The 16,569-nt window shown below is 40.0% G+C and overlaps 1 protein-coding gene across 1 annotated transcript in view; it reads left to right on the top strand.

Moving 5' to 3' along the window:
- LOC112255030 (cadherin-22) overlaps positions 1–16,569 on the top strand; it is a 300,118-nt gene that overhangs the window by 189,515 nt on the left and 94,034 nt on the right. Inside the window, 5 exon segments of the mRNA XM_042324818.1 lie at positions 3,066–3,253; positions 4,517–4,525; positions 7,505–7,531; positions 9,302–9,546; positions 13,193–13,329. Of these exon segments, the coding sequence (XP_042180752.1) occupies positions 3,066–3,253; positions 4,517–4,525; positions 7,505–7,531; positions 9,302–9,546; positions 13,193–13,329 (606 nt within the window).

Raw genomic sequence — 16,569 nt, 5'->3', positions numbered from 1 at the left:
AGTAATTTAAATACACCCATCAGTAATAGCAGTAACCCCATCAGTAATAGAAGTATCCCATCAGTAATATAAATACCCCCTCAGTAATATAAATACCCCCATCATTAATTGCAGTACCCCCATCAGTAATAGCAGTACCAACATCAGTAATATAAATAACCCCATCAGTAATTTAAATACACCCATCAGTAATAGAAGTACCCATCAGTAATAGAAGTACCCCATAAGTAATTGAAGTATCCCATCAGTAATAGAAATACCTCATCAGTAATGGAAGTACCACCATCAGTAATAGCAGTAGCCCCATCAGTAATATAAATACCCATCAGTAATAGAAGAACCCCCATCAGTAATAGAAGTACCCCCATCAGTAATAGAAGTACCACCATTAGTAATATAAATACCCCATCAGTAATATAAATCCCCCATCAGTAATAGAAGAACCCCATCAGTAATAGAAGTACCCCAATCAGTAATAGAAGTACCCCCCATCAGTAATAAACGCACCCCACCAGTAATAGAAGTACCCCCATCAGTAATAGAAGTACCCCCATCAGTAATATAAGTACTCCCATCAGTAATAGAAGCACCCATCAGTAATAGAAGGTACCATCAGTAATAGAAGTACCCCCCATCAGTAATATAAGTACCCCATCAGTAATTGAAGTACCCCATCATCACTAATAATAGAAGTACCCCCATCAGTAATAGAAGTACCCCCATCAGTAATAGAAGTATACCCATCAGTAATAGATGTACCCCCATCAGTAATAGAAGTTAACCCCATCAGTAATAGAACTACATGGAGTGGTCAGAAGTACTCTGAGAAAATAATTTCACTTATATTTATCCACATGTCAAACACTCCGCTAAGAAGGGTTAGGCAATCATCTGATGAAAGCGGTTTTGGGAGTTTCCATATGTCTGCATACGATAAGATGGAGCCGATTTAACAATTTTAACATTCCAGTGTTATGGATTTATGTTGGGGACATCCGTTATTTATCAGCTGGAGAAAGGTCAAAGGCCATAATGTAATAACATTATGGTCAATATACAGAACACTGTTTGAATACTAGTAGAGTGTTTATTATCCCCGGGGAGCAATTCATTTTGTAGCACATAGTAAAAACACATTGAACACATTAATATAAATATACACCAAAGCAATGCATACAGCAATATGTACACAGCTAACAATAACAATACAGCTTATGGAGAAAGCTGATAGCAGCTGGCATGAAGTTTAGACCTATTCGTTTTGAACGTGGGGAGTCTTTATCTGTGCTTTGAGAGAAGCAACATAAATTCATCAAACAAGGGCTGCTGTGAGTCCCTCAGAATGTATTGTGCCATGAGTGAGTGTCACTGGTGGCTGATACTACAGGTGAGAACGGTCTGAAAGGTCAGTTAAGTTGATGATCCAGCTACTTTGTTTCACAATGTTACCCAGCCTGTTCTTACTGTGTAAGTTCAGACTGTGAAAACAGCAGATCATATTGAATGTTAAAATGGATGCATTACTACAGAGGTCTTTCCTTCCTACCTATTTAATCAGGAACTTAGGCTGTAAAAATGCTTTGTAATTATTTAGAATTCTGAAACTTTTCTATTTGATTTCTCAGATTGTATTTGATAAATGGATCTCAGGTGAACCAATTTGGACCCAGCTTGTACTTCTCGCTACAGCAGAAAAACGTGTATTATATTTCATTGTACATTTCACAATGGTGCTCAGTAAAAGGATGTTTTACTTGAATCTGTATTTCCTGCTGGGGGAAATCTTACCTATGACGCTTGTACATGATTTAGAAACCTCAACAACCCTTTCTACTGTACCCTGGACATCTTAGTGGAATTGAATGGTTAGTTCTTTTGTAAACCCTCTGCATATAACTAGCTCATAACGAATGACAGAAAAAGGTACTTCCTGTTATGACTCCAGACTCTATAGCCTATGAATAGCGGTGTTATTGCTCTTTCCCACTTTTCCTCTCCCACTTTTGTGAGATAAACAACAATACATGTTATTAAAGCTAAGAGAGCTCCGTCTAAGTTCAAGTGTCGTGACGCTCCAGTCATGACGGTCTCATAGCTTTGTCTCACATAATCTAATTTAGTTTCCTGGCTGTCACCTATGTGATTTTCTCTCTCTTCTATAACTTCCTTTCGAAATGCTGTCTGCGGTTCGAGGATGCATAGTTTTATTAGAAAAGAACAGGGTTGTGTGACATATGCAGCTGTTTTATTTATGTGTCCTACAGGGTTGGGGTCAATTCCATTTACATTTCCTTCATTCAGGAATTAAACAGAAATTGCAATTCCAACTAAATATTTTCATAGGGAATCATTGAGGAAAATTGTAATTGTAATTTCAGTTTTGAATTGACTGAATTGAAATGTAATTGACCCCTGCGCTGATATCTCACACAAAATGTGGCTTTGTGCCGTGGAAGTGCTGTGGTCAACAAAAAGTTGATTAGAAAGTCTATTTTGTAAATTTTACAGGAGGATATTGAAAGAGTAAGCGTAAAACCTTCCATACATAGACTCCATTGCCTTGCCAATGATCACCCGGGGTCAGCATCTTTACCAGACGTGGTTAACATAATCGCATAGTGCCTTGGTCTAAGCCTTGTTCAAACATGAGCAAAGATCCAGTGCATTACTTAAAGGGAATTCTTAGAGCCAATTGGGTTAAGGGTCAAGCATTGGGGGTGGATGGATTCATGAGCAACTAAGTTGGCTCTACAGAATAAAAATCCTGGGTGAATTCTCTTTTTGCTGAATTGTCTTGGCAATGGGAAGAGTGCTCTTACATACAGTAAATGGTGGGCTTGTATGTATTGAATACATTTGTCCTTCTTCCACTTCCTTCCTCTCATTTTCACCATGTACTCTACCTCTACATCTTCTCGTTAACCTTCTCCTTCTCTTCCTCCTCCCTGTCATCACCCTTCCCCTAATCTTCATCCTCCACGCTCCTGTCATCTTTCTCTTCACCCTCTTCCATTTTCTCTCCTTCTTCCCTCCTTTTCCACCTACTCCCCATTCCCCTCCTTCAGAGATGTACCAGTTTTCGGTGTCTGAGGGGGCGGCCGTGGGGACACCGGTGGGGAGGGTGATCGCCACGGATGCGGACATGGGGGAGAACACAGACATGAGCTACCTGATCAAAGACGAGGAGGGCGGGGAACTCTTCAAGGTTACCACCGACGGAGACACACAGGAAGCCGTCATCACTATCAAAAAGGTGGGAGTAGAATGAATCTGATTTGAGATCAGTTTGGATTTGGGGCCAGCGATAGCCTCGAGGTTAATGTAGCGGGCCAGCAACCGGAGGGTTGCCGGTTAAAATCCCAGTGCTGACTGTGTGGGAAAAAATCTGTCAGGAGTGAGCAGGCAACTGGAATGTTGCTGGCAGTAATATCTCAGGTGCCACCTATCGCCAATTTTTCCTTGAGCAAGGACCTAAACCTCTCATTGGGCCCTCTGCCCTCTGCTCCAGCCATTGTAATGTTTAAGTCGGAGCATTTGAGTTAAATCAAATCAAAATGTATTGGTTGCTTACACAGATTTGCAAATGTTATAGCATGTATTTTATATTTATATTTTAGATTCTTCAAAGTAGCCACCCTTTGCCTTGATGACAGTTTTGAACACTCTTCGCATTCTCTCAACCAGCTTCACTTGGAATGCTTTTCCAACAGTCTTGAAGGAGTTCCCACATACATGTATGCTGAGCACTTGTTGGCTGCTTTTCCTTCACTCTGCTGTCCAACTCATCCCAAACCATCTCAATTGGGTTGAGGTTGGGTGATTGTGGAGGCCAGGTCATCTGATGCACTCCATGCAGCACTCCACTCTCCTTCTTGGTCAAATGGCCCTTACACAGCCTGGAGTTGTGTTGGGTCATTTTCCGGTTGAAAAACAAATGATAGTTCCACTAACTGCAAACCAGATGGGATGGCGTATCGCTGCAGAATGCTGTGTTAGCCATTCTGGTTAAGTGTGCCTTGAATTCTAAATAAATCACAGACAGTGTCACCAACAAAAATCACAGACAGTGTCACCAGCAAAGCACCATCACACCTCCTCCTCCATGCTTCACGGTGCGAACTTCACATGTGGAGATTATCCGTCCACCTACTTTGTCTCACAAAGACACGGCGGTTGGAACCAAAAATCTCCATTTTGTACTCATCAGAGCAAAGGAAACATTTCCACCGGTCTAATGTTCATTGCCGGTGTTTCTTGGCCCAAGCAAGTTTCATCTTCTTATTGGTGTCCTTTAGTTGTAGTTTTTTTGCAGCAATTCGACCATGAAAGCCTGACTAACACAGTCTCTTCTGAACAGTTGATGTTGAGATGTTTCTGTTACTTGAACTCTGTGAAGCATTTTTTGGGGCTGCAATTTCTAAGGTTGGTAACTCTAATGAACTTATCCTCTGCAACAGAGGTAACTCTGGGTCTTCCTTTCCTGTGGCGGTCCTCATGAGAGCAAGTATCCTCATAGCCCTTGATGGTTTTTGCGACTGCACTTGAGGAAACTTGACATTTTCATGTCTTAAAGTAATGATGGAATGTTGTTTTTCTTTGCTTATTTGAGCTGTTCTTGCCATAATATGGACTTGGTCTTTTACCAAATAGGGATATCTTCTGTTTACCACCCACCCATACCATGTCACAGCACAACTGATTGGCTCAAATGCATTAAGAAGGAAAGAAATTCCACAAATGTACTTTTAACAAGGCACACCTGTTAATCAAATTGCATTCCAGGTGACTACCTCATGAAGCTGGTTGAGAGAATTCCAAGAGTGTGTTATCAAAGCTGTCATCAAGGCAAAGGGTGGCTACTTTGAAGAATCTCAAATATAAAATATATTTTGATTTGTTTAACAGTTTTTTGGATACTGCATGATTCCAAATGCATTATTTCATAGTTTTGATATCTTCACTATTATTCTACAATGTAGAAAATAGTAAAAAATAAAGAAAACCCTTGAATGAGTAGATGTGTCTAAACTTTTGACTAGTACTGTATATATACGGTACAGTCAGTGCCTTCAGAAAGTATTTATGTCACACCCCTATACTTTTTCCAAATGTTGCTGTTTTAGCCTGAATTTAAAATAGATTAAATAGAGATGTTTGTTTGTCACTGGCCTACACACAATACCCCATAATATCAAAGTGGAATTATGTATTTCACCATTTTTACAAGTTAATGAAATCCTGAAGTGTCTTAAGTCAATAAGTTTTCAACCCCTTTGTTATGGCAAGCCATAATAAGTTCAGTAGTAAAAATGTGTAAGTTGCATGGACTCACAGTAAGTTGCATGGACTCACTCTGTGTGCAATAATAGTGATTAACATGATTTTTGAATGACTACCTCATCTCTGTACCCCCACATACAAGTATCTGTAAGGTCCCTCAGACAAGCAGTGAATTTCAAATACAGATTAACCACAAAGACCAGGGAAGTTTTCCAATGCCTCGGAGAGGAAGGGAACGGCTCAGGGATTTCACAATGAGGCCAATGGTGACTTTAATCCTTAACATTCATGATTCCATCTACAGTAAGTAAGATACAAAAATCCCCATCAAAATCCATCAGTTTAAGCTAGAGATAAAGTTTTTTTCATCCGCCTATATCAGCCTTTTTCATCCGCCTATATCAGTGCCCGTACAGCTACAGTACAGCGGAGTTTGTCAGACCATGAGACATCCAGAAAATCCATCTTCACACAAAATGTCTGTATCGTCCGAACGGTTTGGCTTAACTGTTATGACCCCTTGTAACGGAATTCCTCTTCTTCAGAGGAGGAGTAGCAATGATCAGACCAATGTGCAGCGTGGTAAGTGTCCATGATGATATATTTAATAAATTAACAGAACACTGAACAAAATAACAAAAGTACAAACAAACAACCGAAACAGTCCCGTATGGTGAAAACACTAACACAGGATACAACCACCCACAAAACACAATAGAAAACAGGCTACCTAGATATGGCTCCCAATGAGAGACAACGACTGACACCTGCCTCTGATTGAGAACCATACTAGGCCAATCACATAGAAATATAACAACAGAACAAAACATAGAAAAACAACTTAGAATGCCCACCCCAACTCACGCCCTGACCAACTAAAATAAAGACATAAAAAGGAACTGAGGTCAGAACGTGACACCCCTCTATGGAAAGGGGAGACTCTCACGAAGACGATGTTGTTCTTCATTTTGCTCTACGGACCCAACAACTGTCACGAGACTCATCTGAAGTCGGTAACGCTGATGTGCCAACTTCTGTCTGTGGTGTCCGAACCGTTTGAGCTACAAACTAATATCACCTCACTATAGAAAGGTGAGACTCACGAACACTGAGCTTTCTTGTATCTTCTAAATATAGGAAAGACACTTCAAGACCTCATTCCTTTTTTAAATGTATTTGTTTACTCTCTTTTTTTAACATTCATGAATGTGTTATTTCATGTGTTTCTATGGGCTTCTATGGGCTTTAGTAGTAAAGGCCAAAATCATTTTTTTCATATTTTTTTATATAAATAAAATATTTCAAAACATGCATTCTGTTTGCAACAAGGCACTAAAGTAATACTGAAAATGTAGCAAAGCAATTAACTAGGCCGTCATTGAAAATAAGAATGTGTTAAATAAAGGTCAACTTTTAAAAAAAATTAAAAACTAAGTACCACTCTCCATATTTTAAAGCATAGTGGTGGTTGCATCATGTTATGGGTATGCTTGTAATTGTTAAGGACTGGGGAGTTTTTCGGAATTAAAAGGTAAACAGAATGGAGGCACAGGCACAATCCTAGAGGGAAACCTGGTTCATTTTGCTTTCCACCAGACACTGGGAGATGAATTCACCTTTCAGCGGGACAATAACCTAAAACACAAGGCCAAGTCTACACTGGAGTTGCTTACCAATAAGACAGTGAATGTTCCTGAGTGGTCGAGTTACAGTTTTGACTGAAATTGTTATGAAAATTTATAGCAAGACCTGAAAATGGTTGTCTAGCAATAATCAACAACCAATTTGACAGAGCTTGAAACATTATGAAAAGAATAATGGGCAAATGTTGCACAATCCGGTTTAGAAAGCCCAGAGACTTACCCAGAAAGACTCACAGCTGTAATCACTGCCAATGTTGATTCTAACATGTATTGACTCAGGGGGTTGAATACTTATCTAATAAAGATACAGTGGGGAGAACAAGTATTTGATACACTGCCGATTTTGCAGGTTTTCCTACTTACAAAGCATGTAGAGGTCTATAATTGTTATCATAGGTACACTTCAACTGTGAGAGACGGAATCTAAAACAAAAATCCAGAAAATCACATTGTATGATTTTTAAGTAATTAATTTGTATTTTATTGCATGACATAAGTATTTGATACATCAGAAAAGCAGAACTTAATATTTGGTATAGAAACCTTTGTTTGCAATTACAGAGATTATATGTTTCCTGTAGTTCTTGACCAGGTCTGCACACACTGCAGCAGGGATTTTGGCCCACTCCTCCATACAGACCTTCTCCAGATCCTTCAGGTTTCGGGGCTGTCGCTGGGCAATACGGACTTTCAACTCCCTCCGAAGATTTTCTATTGGGTTCAGGTCTGGAGACTGGCTAGGCCACTCCAGGACCTTGAGATGCTTCTTACAGAGCCACTCCTTAGTTGCCCTGGCTGTATGTTTCGGGTTGTTGTCATGCTGGAAGACTCAGCCACTACCCATCTTCAATGCTCTTACTGAGGGAAGGAGGTTGTTGGCCAAGATCTTGTGATACATGGCCCCATCCATCCTCCCCTCAATACGGTGCAGTCGTCCTGTCCCCTTTGCAGAAAAACATCCGCAAAGAATGATGTTTCCACCTCCATGCTTCACGGTTGGGATGGTGTTCTTGGGGTTGTACTCATCCTTCTTCTTCCTCCAAACACGGCGAGTTTAGACCAAAAAGTTATATTTTTGTCTCATCAGACCACATGACCTTCCCCATTCCTCCTCTGGATCATCCAGATGGTCATTGGCAAACTTCAGACGGGCCTGGACATGTGCTAGCTTGATCAGGGGGGCCTTGCGTGCGCTGAAGGATTTTAATCCATGACGGCGTTTGGTGTTACTAATGGTTTTCTTTGAGACTGTGGTCCCAGCTCGCTTCAGGCCATTGACCAGGTCCTGCCTTGTAGTTCTGGGCTGATCCCTCACCTTCCTCATGATCATTGATGCCTCACGAGGTGAGATCTTGCATGGAGCCGCAGACCGAGGGTGATTGACCGTCATCTTGAACTTCTTCCATTTTCCAATAATTGCTCCAACAGTTGTTGCCTTCTCACCAAGCTGCTTGCCTATTGTCCTGTAGCCCATCCCATCCTTGTGCAGGTCTACAATTTTATCCCTGAGGTCCTTACACAGCTCTCTGGTCTTGGCCATTGTGGAGAGGTTGGAATCTGACAGATTTAGTGTGAAAAACCTGGAAAGGTGTCTTTTATACTGTATAACGTTTTAGTTTTCAAACAGGTGCAGTTAATACAGGTAATTTTTGAGTGGAGAACAGGAGAGCTTCTTATTAACAGGTCTGTGAGAGTCTGAATTCTTTCTGGTTGTTAGGTGATCATATACTTATGTCATGCAATAAAATGCAAATTAATTACTTAAAAATCATACAATGTGATTTTTTGGATTTCTGTTTTAGATTCCGTCTCTCACAGTTAAAGTGTACCTATGATAAAAATGACAGACCTCAACATACTTTGTGAGTAGAAAAACCTGCTAAATTGGCAGTGTATGAAATACTTGTTCTCCCCACTGTATATTCGTGTTTTATTTTTCATAATTTTTTTACAAATGTTAGAATGTTTCTTCCACTTTGACATTACGAAATATTTTTTGTAGATTGGCGACAAGGAAAAACAAACAAACAAATAAATCCATTTGAATCCCACATTGTAACGCAACAAAATGTGAAAAGAGTGAAGCGCTGTGGATCCTTTCTGAAGGCATTGATAGTATATGAATAGAAAAGGTTTGTACAGCAGTAGAGCTCAGATTTCCTTATTGCTGTTTAGGTATTTGATAGACATGGCAATCCTTATATCTGCTCAGTTTACACTTAGGCACCCTATAGCGTTTGCCTGAGGAGTGAATTATTTCCCCTTAGAGTGACATGTCATTGCTTTAGTTCTTCCCTGTTTGTGCTCCTATAAGAATGGGCCACTGGACTTTGAGAGCAAAGCGTGGTAGAGATGTGGCTACAACTATAAGAATGGAGATGGTGGGAGGCTATCAAAAGCACGTGGACCCCGATTTTAAGAACGTGGAACTTGGCTCTTTCCGCGACCAGACAATCGTGCGGGTCAGCTATAAGAAATGGTAGAGATGGGCTATAAGAACGAGCCGCCTGTCTTCCTATAAGAACTGAGGGGCAATCATGGAGGTCCAGGAGGATGCCAGGCTAGGTGCGCTGGTGGGCACAGCTACAGCCAAGGACCCAGACAAGGAGAACGCACCTGTCAGGTATGAATCATGACTCCTTTTTTCAAATCCAATACAGTTTATTAGTTCATTCAGATAGTTCTTCATTAACTGCTTCAGATGGGTATGTAGGTATTGCTACAGATAAACCTACAGATAAGCCTAGAACTGCTAGAACTGGTTATAAGAACAGGTGGAGATATGGCTATAAGAACTGGTAGTGATATGGCTATAAGAACTGGTAGAGATATGGCTATAAGAACGTGAAGAGATGTGGCTATAAGAACAGGTAGAGATATGGCTATAAGAACGTGAAGAGATGTGGCTATAAGAACGGGTAGAGATATGGCTATAAGACTGGTAGAGATGTGGCTATAAGACTGGTAGAGATGTGGCTATAAGACTGGTAGAGATGTGGCTATAAGACTGGTAGAGATGTGGCTATAAGACTGGTAGAGATATGGCTATAAGAATGGGTAGAGATGGCTATAATAACTGGAAGAGATATGGCTATAAAAACATGAAGAGATATGGCTAAAAGAACGTGTAGAGATATGGCTATAAGAACGTGTAGAGATATGGCTATAAGAACGGGTAGAGATATGGCTATAAGAACGGGTAGAGATATGGCTATAAGAACGTGAAGAGATGTGGCTATAAGAACGTGAAGAGATATGGCTATAAGAACGGGTAGATATATGGCTAAAAGAACGGGTAGAGATATGGCTATAATAACTGGTAGAGATATGGCTATAAGAATGGGTAGAGATGGCTATAAAAACTGGAAGAGATATGGCTATTACAACTGGTAGAGATATGGCTATAAGAAGGGGTAGAGATGGCTATAATAACAGGAAGAGATATGGCTATAATAACTGGTAGAGATATGGCTATAAGAACTGGTAGAAATGGCTATAATAACTGGAAGAGATATGGCTATAAGACTGGTAGAGATATGGCTATAAGACTGGTAGAGATATGGCTATAAGAACTGGTAGAGATATGGCTATAAGGCTGGTAGAGATGTGGCTATAAGAACGGGTAGAGATATGGCTATATGAATGGATAGAGGTACAGCTATAAGAACTGGTAGTGATATGGCTATAAGAACAGGTGGAGATATGGCTATAAGAACAGGTGGAGATATGGCTATAAGAACAGGTGGAGATATGGCTATAAGAACGTGAAGAGATATGGCTATAAGACTGGTAGAGATATGGCTATAAGAACTGGTAGAGATATGGCTATAAGTCTGGTAGAGATTTGGCTATAAGAACGGGTAGAGATATGGCTATTTGAATGGGTAGAGATATAGCTATAAGAACTGGTAGTGATATAGCTATAAGAACTGGTAGTGATATAGCTATAAGAACTGGTAGAGATATAGCTATATGAATGGGTAGAGATATAGCTATAAGAACTGGTAGAGATATGGCTATAATAATGGGTAGATTTATGGCTATAAGTACGGGTAGAGATATGGCTATAAGAACTGGTAGAGATATGGCTATAAGAACTGGTAGAGATATGGCTATAAGACTGGTAGAGATATGGCTATATGAATGGGTAGAGATATAGCTATAAGAACTGGTAGAGATATGGCTATAAGAATGGGTAGTGATATGGCTTTAAGAATGGGTAGATTTATGGCTATAAGAACGGGTGGAGATATGGCTATAATAAGACATACCATTAGTATAATGTATGCTTCACAAGTAAAGAAGCAGAACTTTCAACAAATAGAAACATGTTCATAGCTACAAATGACCCGACCAAATGTTTACAATGCCATATAAGACCCCCAAATAAGGACTACATTACTGAATTTATGGGACTGATTTAAATGGCATCTTATATCAACAAACACAAGTTTAGATGTACTTGGAGCTTGGGCTTTGACATTCCTTTTTAAATATGGTAATAAACACACAATTGGAAGATCGCTCCGCGACACAATTTGAATCATGAAAACATTGATTCATCCATTTGCACATTGCCAGAATCACATTACTCTAGGCTACTGCATTGACTTTTGACCACGCTAGAGGATTCCTCAGTATCTCACACATCTTTGTGCGTTCGCTCAGATCCCTATTTATGAGCAGAATGATATTATTTTGTTCCAGAGCCTCCACCTCAGGTCTTGGGTGGAGAAATAATAGCGGTGAGGCGAGTGGAGCTTCACGCTCACCGACACACACAGGCTGTGCAAATTACCTCTATTAAAAATGCATGAGGCTGAACTGAAAGTGCTCCAGGTGTAATAAAGTACAACACAATGGCAGTGCCACCGCCTGCTTGTTGGCAGGCGAGAGCCAACCGGTTCGAGGGTACCCTGGCGCTGCGCCATGCCCATCGGTACCACTTTAATCATCTCGATTGGACGGAACTAACCCCGACGCCTGGTGCCCAAGGGCCCATCACTCTCTCCCACACTCCTGTCACTCTGCTCCGGAGGGCACCGATCGGGTATTGCTGGACACTGGCTGGCACTAGCAGGCAGTAGCGGGCGCTGTACCAAAGGGGTAAGAGTTCCAGAGGAATGAACACAGCCTCTGGAAACAAAATCTGGCCTCATATGAACAGAAAATGTGTTTGTTTTGTTTGTTTGGCTCTTTATCAGGAAGATGGAATGGTGTCTTGAAACTGAAGTGTTTGGGTAGTTGTGTTTAGTGCTTACTGATCTTCTGGAAATGTGTACTTCTCCATTCATATATTAAAGGGATGGCATATCTGGAAATGTTATAAGATGCACTGGTAATATCTGGTAATATCTACATGATTTCCCTTCACCAACTACTATAAGCAGTTTTGAAAGCTGAAATATAATTTGATGTAATTTACATAATTATTGTGTAGGTGTCACCGTTTGTCACTATTTCTTGTATAAATAAAATACATTTTAATGATAGCCTTAGGTATACGGTTTATTGATGTAGTGATGTTCTGTATAAACGTTGCAGCTATGAAATGTGTTGTTCCTTGTATAGACTAGAGATTCAGAGCGGGCAGTCTCTAATGTAATATAACTAGAATAATCTAACTGTGGATGCAGTATGCACCTCAACACCTAGACTACATGAAGCTCATCTCACTGTACCCCTTTTAGTTGTCTAGTACAGCTTGTACAAAGACCCTACTGGTCCCTTTGATGAGCTTTTTGTCCAAAAGGTAGAAAAGGAAATGATTATGCTCATAATATTCCATTAAAGTCCCGACGGGCACACGAGCCTGCTCAAGAGAAAAAAATAAACTACTCACAGGGTTTTGTTGGCTCTATACTCTTCTGAGCGCTCCTCGTGGAGCCAACCACAAGGATGTGCAAATGTATTTTGCTTTCATTGGAGTGCAGCATGAAATATTCATTTTTATTTTTTCCCCTCCAGCATGGGCTGAAACCACAGACTTGTTTGGGGATGTAGGTGCAGTAGGGACACAAGCACTGTGACAGGTTTCCTATACAGATGCTAAATGGATAATTATTTTCATCCTCTTTTTAATCTGGCTCACAGTTTCCCTACATTTGAAAATGCTAATGTATAGCCATAACCGAATGTCAACGGCAACGGGCAATATCCCCATGGGCCACAGTGTTAGGGCAGCCACCGAAAAAGTATTGCAGATGGTTTAGAATTGATTTTACACCGTTCAAATACGTACTCCCCTTTTTTCTCGCTCTCCCTACCAGGTTCTCCATTGACCGAAGTACAGACCAGGAGCAGATCTTCCACATTGATCCAGTATCGGGCGCCATCACCCTGGGCAAAATTCTGGACCGAGAGACGGCTGGCTGGCACAACATCACTGTGACAGCAGTGGAAGCAGGTATATGCTCCAGTTCTATGAATGTGTATTGCATTGTATACATAGAGAGACATAACATATTATAAGCCTTGTTATAAGACATTATAAAGGCTCATAAATGCTTATAACACGTTTTAAAGCATTATAACTGTATGTTTTAAATGTTATCATATCTTCAAGTAAGAATTGGTAATATGCCTTTGACTGAGAGGCTGATACAGGGCCATGATACATAACACTATCATAAGAATGACATAGCACCTGTCATAACAGTTTATAACACCCAGCCTTGCCCCTATAGTAACTGATATGATACTAATCTGAAGTTTGGTTTGTTTTGCCTTTTCATATATAATAAGGCTCTACGTGAAGTGATTGTTATGATATTGCTATGGAATCACAGATGACCGACAGATATCGTCAGCACCAACAAGCTGTCACATAATCCAAAATAAAAGCAGAACACATGTAACGTTGTTTCATCTTGCTCAATACTTTTTCATTCGCAAAAAAATGAAGAATGTAATACCCTGACGGTGGAGTAGCTGGTGGCAAGCTATTCTTCTACACTAAGAATTAAACGTCGTGCAGTGACAGGAATACACAGAGTACTTTTTCCAATCTTTGACAGATGAAGTGATGTTGGGATTGTATTGAAAGCACAAGAGATTGCATTCTGCATCTGGCTAGTAATATCTACCTGGCCTCACAGAATGAAATAAACCATTTCAGCACAACAACAGTGAATTCTACATCTCTCTGTGTTTGTTTTTCCCCATTAAAGGGATAGTTCACCCAAATTACAAAATTACATATTGGTTTCCTTACCCTGTAAGAAGTTTATGGACAAGGTATGACAGCAATCCATACTTTGGTTTAGCTTTCCTGGCACTGTTTCCACATGTTAAAGATTTAGCCTTCGTATGAAAAATCCCATTCATGTCATGGGACAATATATTAGCATTTTTCATGCATCATGTTTAAATGATCGTTAAGTAAATTTGTTAAGCTTCACAATCAATTTGAGTTACTTTTTGATGATTTGGACATGATGCGCTAAAAGTGCTCATTTCAGTCCCACGACTTGAATTGGATTTGTGCCAAAAAAGGCTCAAATGTTAGCATGTGGAAACAGTGCTAGGGAAACTAAACCAAAGCATGGATTATCATCATAACTCGTCCATAGACTGCTTACAGGGTAATGAAACCAATGTATAAGTTGTGTGAACTATCCCTTTAAGTGTAAAAACGTAGCCTTCTACTGTGTGTTATAGTTATACATGTACGATTAGAATTATTCATGGTAGGTTGAGATTGTTCTTACTCCAAGTGCTCTACGCGACAGATTTGTTTGCCTTGCAAGCAAACTTCTCACTCAAACATGTGGAACAAATGAGCATTTGGGAGTCTTTCAGCATCTGCTTGGTGTTGTAATTCTCAAGACAAATTTTTTGCCATTGTGCTCTTTCTCTCTGTGCTCACATTATGACATAGGCACATGTTCATTTGCCATTTAATTGTGTGAGAGAGTCATTTGAGCCCATATCAGTCATAAACACAGGGCTGTACTTGACAGATAAAGCCCTTCCTTGCTTTGCTTTTTTTTCTTTTTTTTTACCAAGACAAACAAAGTCGACGGTTGACTTCATCAGAGATTCTCTCCAAATGTTTCTTATCGCCAGCGGCTCATTGATTCTCGAGCACATTGAGCAGGAGTCAAGAGAAGTGAATCAGCAAACCCCCAGAACAAAACTTTTTTTAAATAACTCTTTCAACAGTTTTGTGCAACTTGGTTTAATGACACCTCGGCTAGTTATGGTTGGAGTGGCAAAAGGTTGGATTGAACAAGGCCATTTTAAGATTACAGAAAAATAGCATGACCCCTCATTATCCCCCAACCCCATTATTGACATTAAAACCGTGTGATTGCTAGCTACAGTACATCAGCATTGTTGAATACTTTCTTGAATGAGGTCCATGGTTGGTCATCATGTTGCAGGGGTGATTGAGCCTGATTAGTAATGAGCAAGGCCAGAACAACCAAACATATTATACTTTAAGAATGATATCACCATTTCAGAGGCAGTCATACAGCATTTTCTTCCTATCTCAACAAGGTATCAACTCAATTGTTTGCATTCACATATGCTTAAAAAAATCCCCAGAACGTGTCTTAATTCAGAGCTTGAGACATCCAAAACTGTTCAATACCAGCTTTCAAGTGGTAAATATGAGTGTGAAACTTGGTTAGAAGCATTGTAACCCCAGTTTTCTTTGTTGGATATTTTGGAGTTTCCTAGTTCTGATTTGATGAAGGCAGCATAAAGGCGGTTCCCTCTGCAGTGTACTGTATCTAGTTCTTCCCTCGATGGGAGACCAAAGAGCTGAGTAGTAGTGTCAAAAGCAGCTTTTTGCATCTTCTGCAGACTCTTGACAGACCTGTCGGGGAAGAATCCTATCAGGGCGGCAAGACTGACACATCATTTCAAAGACCTGTGATAGATAGTATGATATCACATTGCAAACTGATTTTTTTTTCGAGACAGTTAAATGTGGGGGAAATGTATACTTGTCCCACCCTTATGGTAAAAAGATACCTGAGTAGTTTGAAAGTCTTTATCTTTCAAGAAAGTATACTTAAAGCGAAGGTTTCACATTGCCCCTGACCTGGTGCAGACTGCTTCCTCGCAAAGAAATATCTTAGAATTTGTGAAGTATTGAAAAGTGCAACTGTATAAAAGTAATAGAAATATGACAAATAGTGGCCATTTTGTCTAATTGGATACGACATACTAATGAATGTGAACACTTGAGAATTAATTTGCACAACACATTATGTGTTAGGCTGTGTAACAGTTCAAATGGGAAGGTAGATTATATAACAGAGGAAATTATTTATGCTTACCATTGAGCCAATGATGACGAAGGTGAGTTTGTTAGGATTCATTTTGTAATGGTACGCTCTGTGGAGGACATTTCAGACTGATCATACATCAGATGTGCATCAGAGCCACTGACCTGTGGGATTTATCTGTGATTGTATAATCTATGTGATGTCCTTATCAGGACTGCTTAGCGATATTAGCGAACTTTTGAATATTGTTTTTGTGTTCAATGTATCATGTCAGCCATTTGTATTTAATGGATTGGATGCATATTGTGCTTTTCCAAGTGTACAAAGCTCTTGACATTGTTCAGAGGTAACGCACCTCATCCACTACCATGTCTAGCACCTTTGTGTAAGGCTGTATGCCAATGCAT

The sequence above is a fragment of the Oncorhynchus tshawytscha genome, linkage group LG07, assembly GCF_018296145.1.
Source record: "Oncorhynchus tshawytscha isolate Ot180627B linkage group LG07, Otsh_v2.0, whole genome shotgun sequence".
Taxonomy (NCBI): Eukaryota; Metazoa; Chordata; class Actinopteri; order Salmoniformes; family Salmonidae; genus Oncorhynchus; species Oncorhynchus tshawytscha.
Note: the sequence above shows the minus strand (reverse complement) of the source record. Positions and strands in the feature narration are given on the sequence as shown.